Raw genomic sequence first — 13,285 nt, forward strand, 5'->3', positions numbered from 1 at the left:
TGCAATTTTTTTGTACTTTTGATTATTGTATAAATTGATATTTTTGTGCAAGTAAATTGGATGTAACAAATTCAGACATCTTGATAAATTACCTCGAATAATCCCCATATTATACTCAGAGAAATACGACAACAAACTTGATTACAATTAATATAATCACTACTAATATTAAGGAATTACAAATGCAAAGCAGATTAATTCAAACATAGTTTAAAATAACATTGGTGGAAATAATAGAATATAACGCGACCGCGACTAATGTTGGGAATATAATAACCATTGGTATTCAATTAGATTTTCTTGAAGCTGATTATGCGCTGAGCTGTCTATAATTTGATGATAACGCTGGATGAAGTCCGTAAGCTCATTTGTATGATTACGCGACAATTCCGGGAGATCATCATCAAGTTAATCATACTCAATGTTCAGACTCTCACTATCATCACGCTCGTCTTCAATGATCATATTATGTAGAATAACACATGCTTTCATTATATTTGTTAGATCCTTCACTTTGAACATTCGGGAAGGTCCAAGAATGATAGCAAATCGTTGTTGAAGAACCCCGAATGCACGCTCGACATCTTTTTTTGCAGATTCTTGTGCTTTCACAAAATTTTTCTTCTTATTCCCTCTTGGTGACGGAATCGTCTTCACAAAAGTTCGCAACTTGGGATAAATACCGTCAGCAAGGTAATATTCCATAGTGTAGTCATTGCCATTGATTGTATAATTAACTAGAGGAGCACGCCCTTGGGCAAGTTCCGTGAAAATAAAAGATCTCTCTAGAACATTAATGTCGTTATGTGAACCAGACATACCAAAAAATGTATGCCATATCCAGAGATCATATGAAGCAACTGGTTCTAAAATAATAGTGGGTTCACGAATATGGCCAAAGTACATACCTTTCCAGGCTGCGGGACAATTTTTTCACTTTCAATGCATGCAGTCAATGCTGTCCAGCATTCCTGGGAATCCTCGTTGTTCAGCTACAGCAAGCAATCGGGTAATATCGTTGGCATTTGGAGACCGTAGATATTCATCTGAAAAAACACTTACTATTGTCTCAAAGAATTTTTTCAGGCTCTCCATTGCGGTGCTTTCACCAATACGTATGTATTCATCCATAAAATCTCCAGTCACCCTATATGCTATCATTCTAAGTGCTGCAGTTATCTTTTGCATAGAAGATAAACCGAGTCTTCCAGCGGAATCTCTTCTCTGGACGAAGTACGGCTCGTAAGACTCTACCTCATTTAGAATATGAAGAAATAGGGGACGGCTCATCCGAAATCTCCTTCGAAATATATTCGAGAGATATACTGGATTTTCTGCAAAATAATCGCGAAATAGCCGCTCGTGCCCCTCAATATGATCACGCCGAATAAACTTACGACGTTGGCGATTATTACGATGTCTCGATGATTGTCCATCGGCCTCCTCATTAAGAACAACATCGCTATCGTCTTCAGAGGATACGTATGTCAACAATTTGCAAAAAAAAGTACGAGCCATTTGATGAAAGAAGTGAGAGATCATGGGAGACTATTGAAATTCGGTTCTATAGATCAACATAAAGAAGAGTTCGTGAGAGTGAATGTTAGCAATATGCGTATTTATGGAGGAAAAAGTTACCGTTACACATAGGATGAAAAATGTTACCGTTTGAGAGAAGACAAAAAAAGTTACCGTTTAAGAGAAGACGAAAAATGTTACCGTTTGAGAAAAGACAAAAAATGTTACCGTTAAAAAAATGAGTTTAAATTTTATATTTAATACGTGAGTAGAAATTTTAAAAGAACGAATAAAGAATACTAAATAATAAAATATGACCATCACATTAGAAAATTCACTAATTAAATAAAAAATTACTATTTTTATAATACGAATTCTGGTTAAAAAAATACTATATTTGATAGTCAAAACCGTAAAAAAATTTAATAGAAATTGATATTTGAAAAAAAAGATAATAAGACAAAAGAGTTAGTAGTTAAAATTGTAAATAGAAGAGAGAGAAAAAAGTAATAAAAAAAGAATAGAAAAATATTATTTAATAGAATAGAGATAGAGATGGAAAATGGGATGTGGAAGGTTTTTAGAAGATGAATAAAATTTAAAAAAAAATTAAAAAAATATAATTTTAAGTTAAATTATAGGGATGGAAATAATGATACGGATGTGAGTCCTCTAAGAAGCCCGGATCTGCAAAATCTAGCTCACCCACAACCCTCCCTTGGAATTTCAGATCCCCCACCCGAAAAAGCCTGTAACTTGAGCCAAATGGCGAAACTGGAAGCGCTAGACGAATCCAAGGACGAGAAGACCACCGCCATCCACAAGGGCAAGCACAAGAAGTGGAATCACGGATCAACGAAATTATTTGTCTTCATTGATTACCTTTTCCTCCTCGTATTCTTCGGGTTTCTCAGCTTCATTCTTTTCAAGATTGTTGGCATTTGATTCCTAACGAAGTCCCATATTTCCTTGAGCCAGGTTTACCCTTGAATCCCATTTTTCGTGCTTGGCGTATATTATGATTTTTCTTGACTAAGTGGTCAAATCCATGATAATTTTGTGTTGTTTTTCCTCTTCCCTTTGTTTTCCTTCTGGGTAGAGATGATTCGTTAAGAATTTAATTGCTAAAATACAGTGCAATTAATGGATAAAATATTCTAAACAGGTTGGTTATGTTTAATTAGGAAATCATTTTCAGCATTATTATAAGCCAATTGAAGGTTTCACATCTATTTTGTGGCTCCTGTGATTCATTTATGATGCGTTTCTTAATTTCAAATACTTCTGCAGGGAAAGTTATGGGCACATCTAGGTTCCAGTGTTAGATTGAGTTCCAAGCTTGAAGGCACTTGCAGGTGTTGTTGCTTTGGTCAGATTGAGACCTTGCGACTTATTTTTTGATTAGTAGATTATGTGATTTATTTATGATGCCTTTCTTGATGTTGAGGAATCTTGTGCCCTTGTGATCAAAGAAGTTTTGATACCTTCTTTTTATTCCATCTCTTCCCGGCCCGCATTTTATGATGGATAGAATTAGGAATGAAATTGCTTATTGACATTATACATGAGATCTAGTTTCCTTATGAAGTTCTATCCATTTTCTGTATTTGATTGTGGGCATTTATATTATTGAGAGTAACAATAAAAAAAAGTTTGAATGCTGAAATTCTTGTTACTTCGTTTGTACTAAACTGTAAGAGTTGCCTCCACACAAATCAACTGAAACACATCGATGTCTGTGTGTCAACATAATCTTGATATCTATATATGAACAAGATCAAGTCCTCCATATTAGTATCTGTTATAGTTGAATCTTTGAATTCAATTGTATGGTTCAATGTTTATGATTGAAGATGGCTTTGCCGTGTTGTAAAGACCAAATCAACTTATCCAAAAAAGACCAAATCAGCCTTCTGTCTGATCATGAATAGCTAGTGTAGCAACCTGAGATCAAAAGAAGGATATCTTCCTGTAGGAAAGAAAAGGTGAACATAGGTGTTTTTCTTTTCATTGTGTACGTTTTTAAAAGAACCCCTCAATTTATGTGGATTTAATTCTGCTACAGTCTGTGTTAAGGTTGTGTAAAATGCTCTCTGATGCAAAAACCACGAATCCTTCCAGTATTTGATTGATAAATCCACATACAGCTTATGGAAAATAATAGTCAACCTCAAGCCAACGGTTGAAAGTTCCCCAATCAAGCGTCAATTATTGAAGAAAATCCTGGATGATTGCAACCCAACATTACACAAGATTCCTAATACAGCAACCTTAAATCACGGCATGTATGCTCGTTATATCATTTGACTGCTCTCCAAATGTTGCTATTGCCATATGGACTCTGTTTTACTTCCTCCGTGTATAGATTATGGTAAGCTGTCATATTCCAAGAATATAAATAAGACAAACTAGGGACACTCTATAAGGAGAGATCATTACAAAACATTGTTTGCTTTATGCTATCATAGAGCCAGAGGCTCACTTCCTTTTGATCCTTCCTTTTGCCTCATTTTTTTTTTTTTTTGGGTTTCTTCTCTCTGGTCAAAACTCTCTGTCCCTCATGGCCTCTCACTTAGTTAATGTGGGAAATTTTTTGACCTTGCATTTAAAGCAAGACAACTACTCTTTTTGGAGGGAACAAATTATAGGCTTGGCCGAGAGACAAGACCTTGTCAGCTTACTCACAGGGGAACTCTCCGCCCCTGCTCAAGTCATCTCATGTCCTGAAGGTTCCTGTGATGGGCAACTTCAAATTAATCCCGAGTACAATAAATGGAGATGGTTGGACAGACTTCTTAGAGCCAATTGACTGAAGAAGCTTTAGGTCTGGTCATTGGGCTGGAAACTACAGAACAAGTATGGCAAGCACTTAAGGAAGCATATGCCCAAGCTTCCCAAGAGCGCCAGTTTCAACTACAGCACAACTCTGTTACATGCGTAAGACTTCTGATGTTTCTCTACATGATTACATATGCAAATTTAAGAGCATTTGTGACAAATTAGCAAACATAGGAACCCCTCTCCATGATCGAAACAAAGTCTTCTCTCTTCCCAACATCTTAGGTCCAAAATATGAGCCCTTCACCGCTGCCATGTTAAAACCTCCAATGTCCTCATGTGCAGAAATTATCCCTCTCCTTCAAAGTTATGAAACATGCCTTACCCTGAATGAAACTGAGACTACTGCTCATGTTGCTTTCTACTCGAACAAAAACCAACATCCAAAATGTGACTCACGACCACGGCAGGGGAGTTTCCAGAAATTTCACTCGCAGCAACATCTTTCTTCCAAGGCAAGGGTTCCAACTTCCATCCCTAACAATCTCGGCCCAACAACAGCTCTGGCCAGCCCCAACAAAATCATGCTAGCAATTGTGTAGTGACTTGCCAGATCTGTGGAAAAAAGGACATGAAGGCTTGAAGCCCTTCAATGCTGGCATTGGTTTGACAAAGCTTTCCAAGATGAAGTTCCACAAGCATTGGCAGCAATGACAACATCCAATGGGGCAGACGAAGAGTGGATGGTTGATTCAGGGCCTCGGCACATATGATTGCACACTAAGGTATATTACAAAACTTACGCCCCTATCATGGTTGTGATCACGTCATGGTCGGCAATGGTATAATGTTGCCGAACACTTAAATTGGTGAAACCACTGTTGGTAATCCTCCAAACTCTATTAAACTTGATAATGGTTAACTAGTCCTTGATCTTGAAAAAAATTTACTTTCCGTTGGGCAATTAACAACTGATTATCCTATTAATTGTGAGTTTTTTAGCGTTGGATTCACAATGAAGGACAGGAATACCAATAGAACACTGATGACAGACCACAGGCGAGGTAATTTGTATACCCTAGCCACCTCCCCGGAAGCTCGTTTTTAAGTGCGCTTTCAAGCTGTGGACAAGCATCTTTAGCATCAATGACTTGGGCATCCTCAAGCTGCAACCATTCAATCTCTTTAATCTCTTGGTTTAATAAAAATAATTGGCCCAAATAAGCCATTTTCTCTATGTGATGGTTGTCAACTTGGCAAAACAAGTCGTTTACCTTTAATATCTTCTTAAAAAAGGTTTGGGCTTCTTGAAAAAATTCGTTGTGATCTTTGGGTCCTTCTCCCGTTAATTCTATTGATAAATTTTCCTAATTGATAAATTTTCCTACTCTGTAATTTTAATTAATGATTTCAGTCGATATATGTGGTTCATTCCTTTAAAAAGTAAATTTGACTTTTTTTCCCTTAGTGACAACTACACCTGTTGGTGCTAATATGCCTTCCACGTCATCACCTCCCTCCCCATTGTTGCATGCCCACCAACCACTAACAACTATGGCACATCTTAACACTAAGAGAAGTGATACCTTTACAACCAATTTATCACTTTGAATGATATAATATTTTTTTAATATTTAAATCCATCAAATCAAAACAAAAGTCAAATTAAAATTTAAAAAATATATTACTTTAATATAAAGTTGTAAACAAATTGTTAAGTGGTTAGTAGTCTATCATCTTTCTAATACTAATAGCCTCCACGTGGCACCGTCAAGCACTAACATCCCTCCTTCTCATGCACATAATCAAACCACTCTTGATCCGTTACCTGAGCCTCCCACATATTTGCAATCGACACCCGAAACACTTTGTCACCAAAATGGGTAAACATAAACTAAATCCAAAATGCGCTCACATTCATGATGTTTTACCCATTCCTCATTGTTAAAAATTTAGACGTTCCAAATTCACTTTCTAGAATCTACCATTTACAAGAATATCAAGAAAAATAAAGAAATAATAACAATATAAGATTTTACTTAAAAAACTCTAAAAACAGGAGAAAAACAATCAAATCCATATAAGAAAATTCACTATGTAAAAAATTATTACAATCACATAATTTTTCTCCTCACCCGAAATACACCCATGAATCTTCTCAACTAGCAAAATTTTAACTCTCACCTATTCCTCTTTTACAAAAAAGGCCAACAAAATAATTTAACTAAAATTAATAGATAAGCTTTTAACTAGTACACCTGATCAAGAAGGCTAAACCTCCTTTTATAGTCTTTGGACTTGCTCCTCCTTTATTCCCCACCAATGTAGGACTAGAGCCGAATGAACAAAAACTCAACAATCTCTACATTGCAACTTTGTTGGTCCCACAGCCACGCTCCATCTCAATGAAAATCTTCATAGGTTTTGCTATCATACTCCATTATAAAAGCATACCCACTAAGAATAAACCAATTTCAATCATTTCACTTTGACACATGTTGAAAACAACCTTATTGAAAATTATGGTATAACTTCCATGTTTGGCTTTCCTTGAAGTTCATCAGCTATCGACATGAATTTCCACGACACGTCCTGCATCAAAGCCAAATCAATGCCTGTGAGCAAACTTGTGAACTCACTAATATTAACACATTCTCTATCATAGCAACTTTGGGAATTAGTGGCATGCCATGAGGATGTACATGTCCATTTTCAAAAGAGATCGTCTTCTATAGAGAGAGACACAACATTAGCTTCATTGCTAGTATCTCCATTTGCTGACTTAAAGTCTCTTGCTAAACTTGCTTCTTAAACTAGCCGTTTCATCAATCGCTAGTATCACTGTTGACTTCAGGGGTTGGTCTACCCATCAAATTTCTCCACCTCAAATTTGATAGGATTTGAAGCTCTACTTCCTGATAGGGCCTCGATGAATTTTACTGTAGAAATGAATAGTACTCACTAAGTAAGTTCCCAAGAAAGTTTAGAGGGTTACAATAGTCTCACTTAAATTTCAATCTCCTAGACAGAACCTCCCTAAACAGTAGTATCCACAATACCACACCAAAGCTACACCCCACCAAAAGGACCTAGGCTCTGATACCACTTGTTGGGAATTTGGACCTCCCAAGTTCGCCCTCTAGGATTTACCCTATGTAGAAATATCAAGAAAAATAGAGAAATAATAACAATATAAGATTTTAAGTGAAAAACTTCCAAAACAGGAGAAAAACAACTAGACCTAGAAAAAAAAATTCACTATGTGAAAAATTGTTATAATCAACACAATTTTTCTCCTCACTCCAAATATACCCACAAAGCTTCCCCACTAGCAAAATTTTAATTCTCACCTCTTCCCTTTTTACAAAAAAGGCCAACAGATAAATTTAACTAAAATAAAAAACTACTAGATAAATTTTTGACTGGTGCACTTGACCAAGAAGGCTAAACCTCCTTTTATAAGCCTTAGACTTTGCTCCTTATTTATTCCTCACCAATGTTGGACTAAAGCCAAATGAGCAAAAACCCAATACCCATGAGCCTAAGACCTTCTATTCTGCCCTCGAACATGAAGGCTGGCTTCAAGCTATGAACAATGAATTAAATGTTCTTCACAAAAATAATACATGACTTTAGTCTTCCATACCTCCAACTTGCATATCATTGGTAGTAAAAGGGTCTTTAAAACCAAACTCAAATCGGATGGCTCCCTTGACCGCCTTAAAGCTCAATTAGTGGCAAAAGATTATCATCAAGTTGATGGAGTTGATTACTCATAAATCATCAAATCGATGGAGCTAATTACTTAGAAACCTTCTCCCCTATCAAACCAGGTACTATCTATATATTGTCCTTACCATCGCTTAGTTTGAAAATGGGATATTACCAATTATTTGTCAAAAATTCTTTTTTACATGATTTTTTTAAATGAATCCGTTTTAATGGAACAACCCCCGGGTTTTATTCACAAGGACTTTCCTAATCATGTTTGCAAGTTACATCGAGTTCTTTATGGCCTAGAGCTCCTCATGCATGGTTTGATCATTTGAGTACATTTCTTTTAGATTTATGTTGCAACATGTCTAATTCCTCACTGTTTATATGTCATCTCTATTGTGGCACCATTTTTTTACTACTCTATGTGGACAATATTATCCTTAATGGTTATAATCCATATTTACTTAATGATTTTATTCTTGCTTTCAATCATGAGTTTGTTATGAAAGATTTAGGACCTTACATTATTTCCTTGGCATTCAAGTGACTAATACAACTAACAGTTTATTACTTTCTCAGACCAAATATGCTTTAGATATTCTTATTCGTGTTCAGATGAAAGATTGTCAACCAATGCCAACTCCTATGACTAAGAAAAATAAAGACTCCTCCGCACAGACCCATACTTTGTTCTCTCACTTATTGGAGCATTGTTACTCAGCCAAACTTAGCCTTCAATGTCAACTTTGTCTCTCAGTTATGGAATTATATGCCTTTTTTACACTGATTGGGCAGGATGCCCTAAGACTCGCTGCTCCATTACCAATTTCTGCACCTCTCTTGACAACAATTGCATCTCTTGGTGTGCAAAAAAACAAAGTACAATATCAAGATCCAACATTGAAGCTAAATATCGGGCTATGGCCTATGCTACTGCTGAACTGACTTGGCTCGCCTCACTTCTTTGTGATCTTGGTGTTAGTCTATTAAAAGCACCTACTTTGGTTTGTGAGAATCTTAGTGCCCTTCATTTAACTTGCAATCCTATGCTTCATGCTCGCAATAAAGATATTGAGGTCGATTATCACTATGTTCGAGAACAAGTCACACTCGGGCTTCTTCAAACACAACATGTTCCTTCTTCCTCGCAAGTTGTCGATATTTTCACAAAACCCCTTACTTGTTTCACTCATGCTCAATTACATCCCAAACTCAACCTCATCCCTCAACTCAGTTTGCAGCGTATTGAAAATAATAGTCAACCTCAAGCCAACTATTGAAAGTTTACAAACCAAGCGGCAATTATTAAATAAAATTCTGGATGATTGCAACCCAATGGCACACAAGCTTCCTAATGCAGCAACCTTAAATCACGACATATATGCTCTTTACCATTGGACTGCTATCCAATTTTACCCTTGCCATATGCACTGTATTTTACTTCCTCCTTATATAGAGTATGGTAAGCTATAACATTACAAGAATATAAATAGGACAAACTAGAGACACTCTCTATAAGGAGAGATCATTACAAAACATTGTTTTCTTTACAGCTTTGATAACCTTTTTTTTTTATTTGTGATGACCCGTTTTTACGTGTATTTTCACTGAATGAGTGTTTTTAATTTAATTAATATATTAGTTCTTTTATTTTAAATTATTGTATTTTAAATTGATTTTTATTTTATTTGTTGTGATGTTTAATTTATTTTAGTCATTTTATGTTTTTAAAATCGTTTTCGGTGGATTAGTTTTTGGTTTCCAAAAGTGAGGCCTAGATCTCACTTTCTTTCTTTCCTTTTTCTTTTTCCTCTTTTTCTTTTCTCTTTTTTTTTTTTCTTTTTTCTTCTTCTTTCTTTTTTTTTTTTCTTCTTCTTTTTCCTCCCCTGCTTTCCCCCCCAGCCCGTGCAACCCGAACACCCCCCTCTCCCTCCGCCCGATCCTTCAGCCCGCCCAAACGACGCCACCTCCAGCCGCCGTGACCCACCTCCACCTCCAGCATGTCCCTCCCTCACCGGTGAGCTCTACTGCGCCGGTGGTGTGCAAAGCCGGCCACCCAATCTCCCTCTTTTCTCCTCCAAACAAATGGGTCTTCAAGCATTTTTCTCCTCTTTGAGCCACCATACACGGCCAAATCAGCCACCAAGCACCACCATTGGATTCACCACATCAATGGCTTCCTCCCAATGTCTTTCTTTTCCCCTAACTCTCTCTTTTTCTCCGATGGGTCTCTATAGCTAGAGTTTTGGTTGCACCACCGTACACCGCCGTACACGGCCACCCATGGTGTTTCACCACACCATATTGTTCCTCTCATCACCATGACCTTCCCCAAGAAATTTCATGGCCAATGGAGTTGTGTATAGCCCTCACTCTCCCTCACTCTCCAAAGCCGAAATTAGTTTCAAGTGTCCGATCCGCCACCGTGCGCCGCCACCCATGGCCAAATCTCACTTCCTTTAACTTCATAAACATCCTTAGACCATTCCCTATCAATTTCGTGTCTTGGTTTGTCCCCGTTCGAAAGTGGGTAATTTATTACCCACGGCCACAGTGTAAAATACACTGTTATGTTGCTTTTCCTTTGCCGTTTGCAACTCCGCGAGCTTTTGAAAAATACCGTATAACACTGTAAGTATTTTCCAAACTCTACTTTTAGATTTAAATATATTTTTCTCTTACAATAAATTATTGGATTGGTTGGTTGATTCCGGACTGAGTCCGAGAAGTTCGGGGGTCGGATGGATTAATGACGAAGTTGTTGGGTTGATGTTGATATTTGTTTGAGATATTTGTGCCTTGATATTTGCATTGTATAGTGCACACATGTTCATGTTTAAAAAGGGAAAACTGGGTTTTTCGTGTAGTTGCATGCATGTACATGTGTTTGTAAAATGGAAACTGGGCTTATAAGCGAAAAATGATTTATGGTATATGTGAACGGTTGGACTAACTGGTTCGAGTCAGAGGCACGCGTAGGGATGGTGGTAAGCAGGGACGGTGGTAGAATCCCGCCTGTGATTCCCGCCTACGGTGCACGTGTAGGGACGGTGGCGAGCAGGGATGGTGGTAGAGTCCCACCTGTAATTCCCGCCTACAGTGCTCTGACGGTCTGGTTTTTGGGCCATTATCGGGGATAATGGCGAGGTTATGTTTAAGGGATATGTTTTGGGCCAAAATGGGATTTTGGCGTGCGTGGAAAAAAATATAGTTTTTCGGGTTGTGATGACCCGCTTTTACGTGTATTTTCACTGAAGGGTTGTTTTTAATTTAATTAATATATTAGTTTATTTATTTTAAATTGGTTTTAATTTATTTGATGTGGTGTTTAATTTATTTTAGTCGTTTTACAGTTTTTAATATCGTTTTCGGCGGATCGGTTTTTGGTTTCAGGAGTGAAGATTGGAACTCATTTCTTTTCTTTTCTCTTTTTTCTTTTTCCTTTTTTCCTTTTTCATTTTTTTTTCCTTTTCTTTCCTTCTTCTTCTTTCTTTTCTTCTTCTTTTCCTCTCTTCTCTCCCGCACACGCCCAGCTCCTTTTCCCCTTCCCGTCATCGACCCTTTGACCACCCGGTTCGCCACCGTCTTGCCGCCGTGTAGTGCACCAACCCCACCAAAATCTTCCCCTCCCACCAGAGATCATCACCACCAATTTTCAGGGCCATCCGACCAACCATTAGCCGCCACGCACGGCTGGAAGTCACGGCACCAGCCCTGTTTTTCCTCTCTGTCGCCGGTTGCTTTCTCAACCCAGAACCGCAGCTCGCCGACAGCGTGGCCTACACCACCCACCCAGTTTTCTTCCCCTTCCACTAGTTAACATCCCCACCAAGTTTCACCTCCATCCAAGCCACCGTTAGCCGCCACGAGCTCCTCCAAGCCACACAGGTTTTGAGCTTTTTCGGCGCCGTCACTCCACCTTCGGCCACCACCTCTTCACAGCTTCTTCCCCTACCTCTTGCCGACCTAACACACCCATTTTCGGTCTCAATCCGTTGCTGGAGCAGCTCCCACGAGCTCAACTCCGATTTGGCCTTTTTCCGCTTCCTCCGCAGTTTCCACCACCACCCACGGCCAAAACTCACTTCCCTTAGCTTCATAAACATTTCAAGGTCTTTCCCTATCAATTTCGTGCCTTGGTTTGTCCCCGTTCGAAAGTGGGTAATTTATTACCCACGGCCACAATGTAAAATACACTATTATGTTGCTTTTCCTCTGCCGTTTGTAACGCCGCGAGCTTTCAAAAAATACCATATAGCACTGTAAGTATTTTTTAAACTCTACTTTTAGATTTAAATATATTTTGCTCTTACAATAAATATTTGTTGTTGGTTGGTTGATTCTGGACTGAGTCCGAGGAGTTCGGGGGTCGGATGGATTGAGGACGGAGTTGCTTGGATTGTTTATTTATGGTTGGTTGGTTGTTTTGTGCATTGAGATTTCATTTACATGGTGCATGCACGTGCATTTTATTTAAATTGATAAAATTATGTTTTGTTGGCGTAAATGGAATTTCGGGTACGTGTGTCTCACAAGCCCAAGCCGGGATGAGTTATTATCTCGGTGAAGCTCCTCTGGTCACTCGAGAGTGGATAATACTGAGTGACATCCCTTGAGTCATCGTAGGGCGACGACCGGATCACACAATACGGTAACGCTGTCATGTCGACTTCGTGGTCCCTAGAGTGGCGGGGACTAGAGGATAGCCTGGCCAGGGACGCACTGGGCGCAAGTCTGGGTATCGCTTGTTTAGGTGTCACACGCATAGTCGTTACCTGCGGTGTGGCACAGAGCCAAAGTGTGCGAATGATCCCTAGGGGAGATCATGGTGCATGCATAATTGGATTGTTTTTATGGTTTTCGAATACGGGTCATTTTCTGGGAAAATGGCGAGGATGTGTTGAGGCTTTGTGGTCCATTTTCTGGGAAAATGATGGTTTATTGATTTGGGCCAATATCTGGGATAATGGCGAGGACTGGTTTTAAAGGTTATGTTTTTGGGCCAAATGGGTTTTTGGCGTGTGTGGAAAAATGAGGTTTTACGGGACATGTGCATTGGCTTTTCTTTCATGCATATTGTTTGAGTTTTATATGTTTTTATCTAGTGGTGTTTGGATTTTACTTACCTGTGGCACCATTTCTGGTACCGTAGATTTTGGTGCAGAGATCGAGGAAGAGGAGGATGAGGCTGAGCTCGAGGATGCGGCTCCGCCGGAGTTCTGAGTGGATGTTAATGTCTTGTTGTTGGATTTGAATAATATTTGTAGTTTGT

At 38.5% G+C, this 13,285-nt stretch overlaps 1 protein-coding gene and 1 long non-coding RNA gene across 2 annotated transcripts; one reads left to right on the plus strand and one right to left on the minus strand.

Moving 5' to 3' along the window:
• Window positions 1-939: 939 nt before the first annotated feature.
• On the minus strand, window positions 940-1,518 carry LOC122304660. Its single transcript, XM_043116919.1, has one exon. The coding sequence runs from the start codon at window positions 1,516-1,518 to the stop codon at window positions 940-942; it is 579 nt and encodes a 192-aa protein (XP_042972853.1).
• A 565-nt stretch (window positions 1,519-2,083) lies between these two features.
• LOC122303952 lies at window positions 2,084-3,184 on the plus strand. The gene is made up of 2 exons (XR_006240867.1): window positions 2,084-2,496; window positions 2,809-3,184. It is a non-coding gene; the product is annotated as an uncharacterized LOC122303952 (long non-coding RNA).
• Window positions 3,185-13,285: the final 10,101 nt, after the last annotated feature.

Source organism: Carya illinoinensis, chromosome 3 (assembly GCF_018687715.1).
Source record: "Carya illinoinensis cultivar Pawnee chromosome 3, C.illinoinensisPawnee_v1, whole genome shotgun sequence".
Classification (NCBI taxonomy): Eukaryota; Viridiplantae; Streptophyta; class Magnoliopsida; order Fagales; family Juglandaceae; genus Carya; species Carya illinoinensis.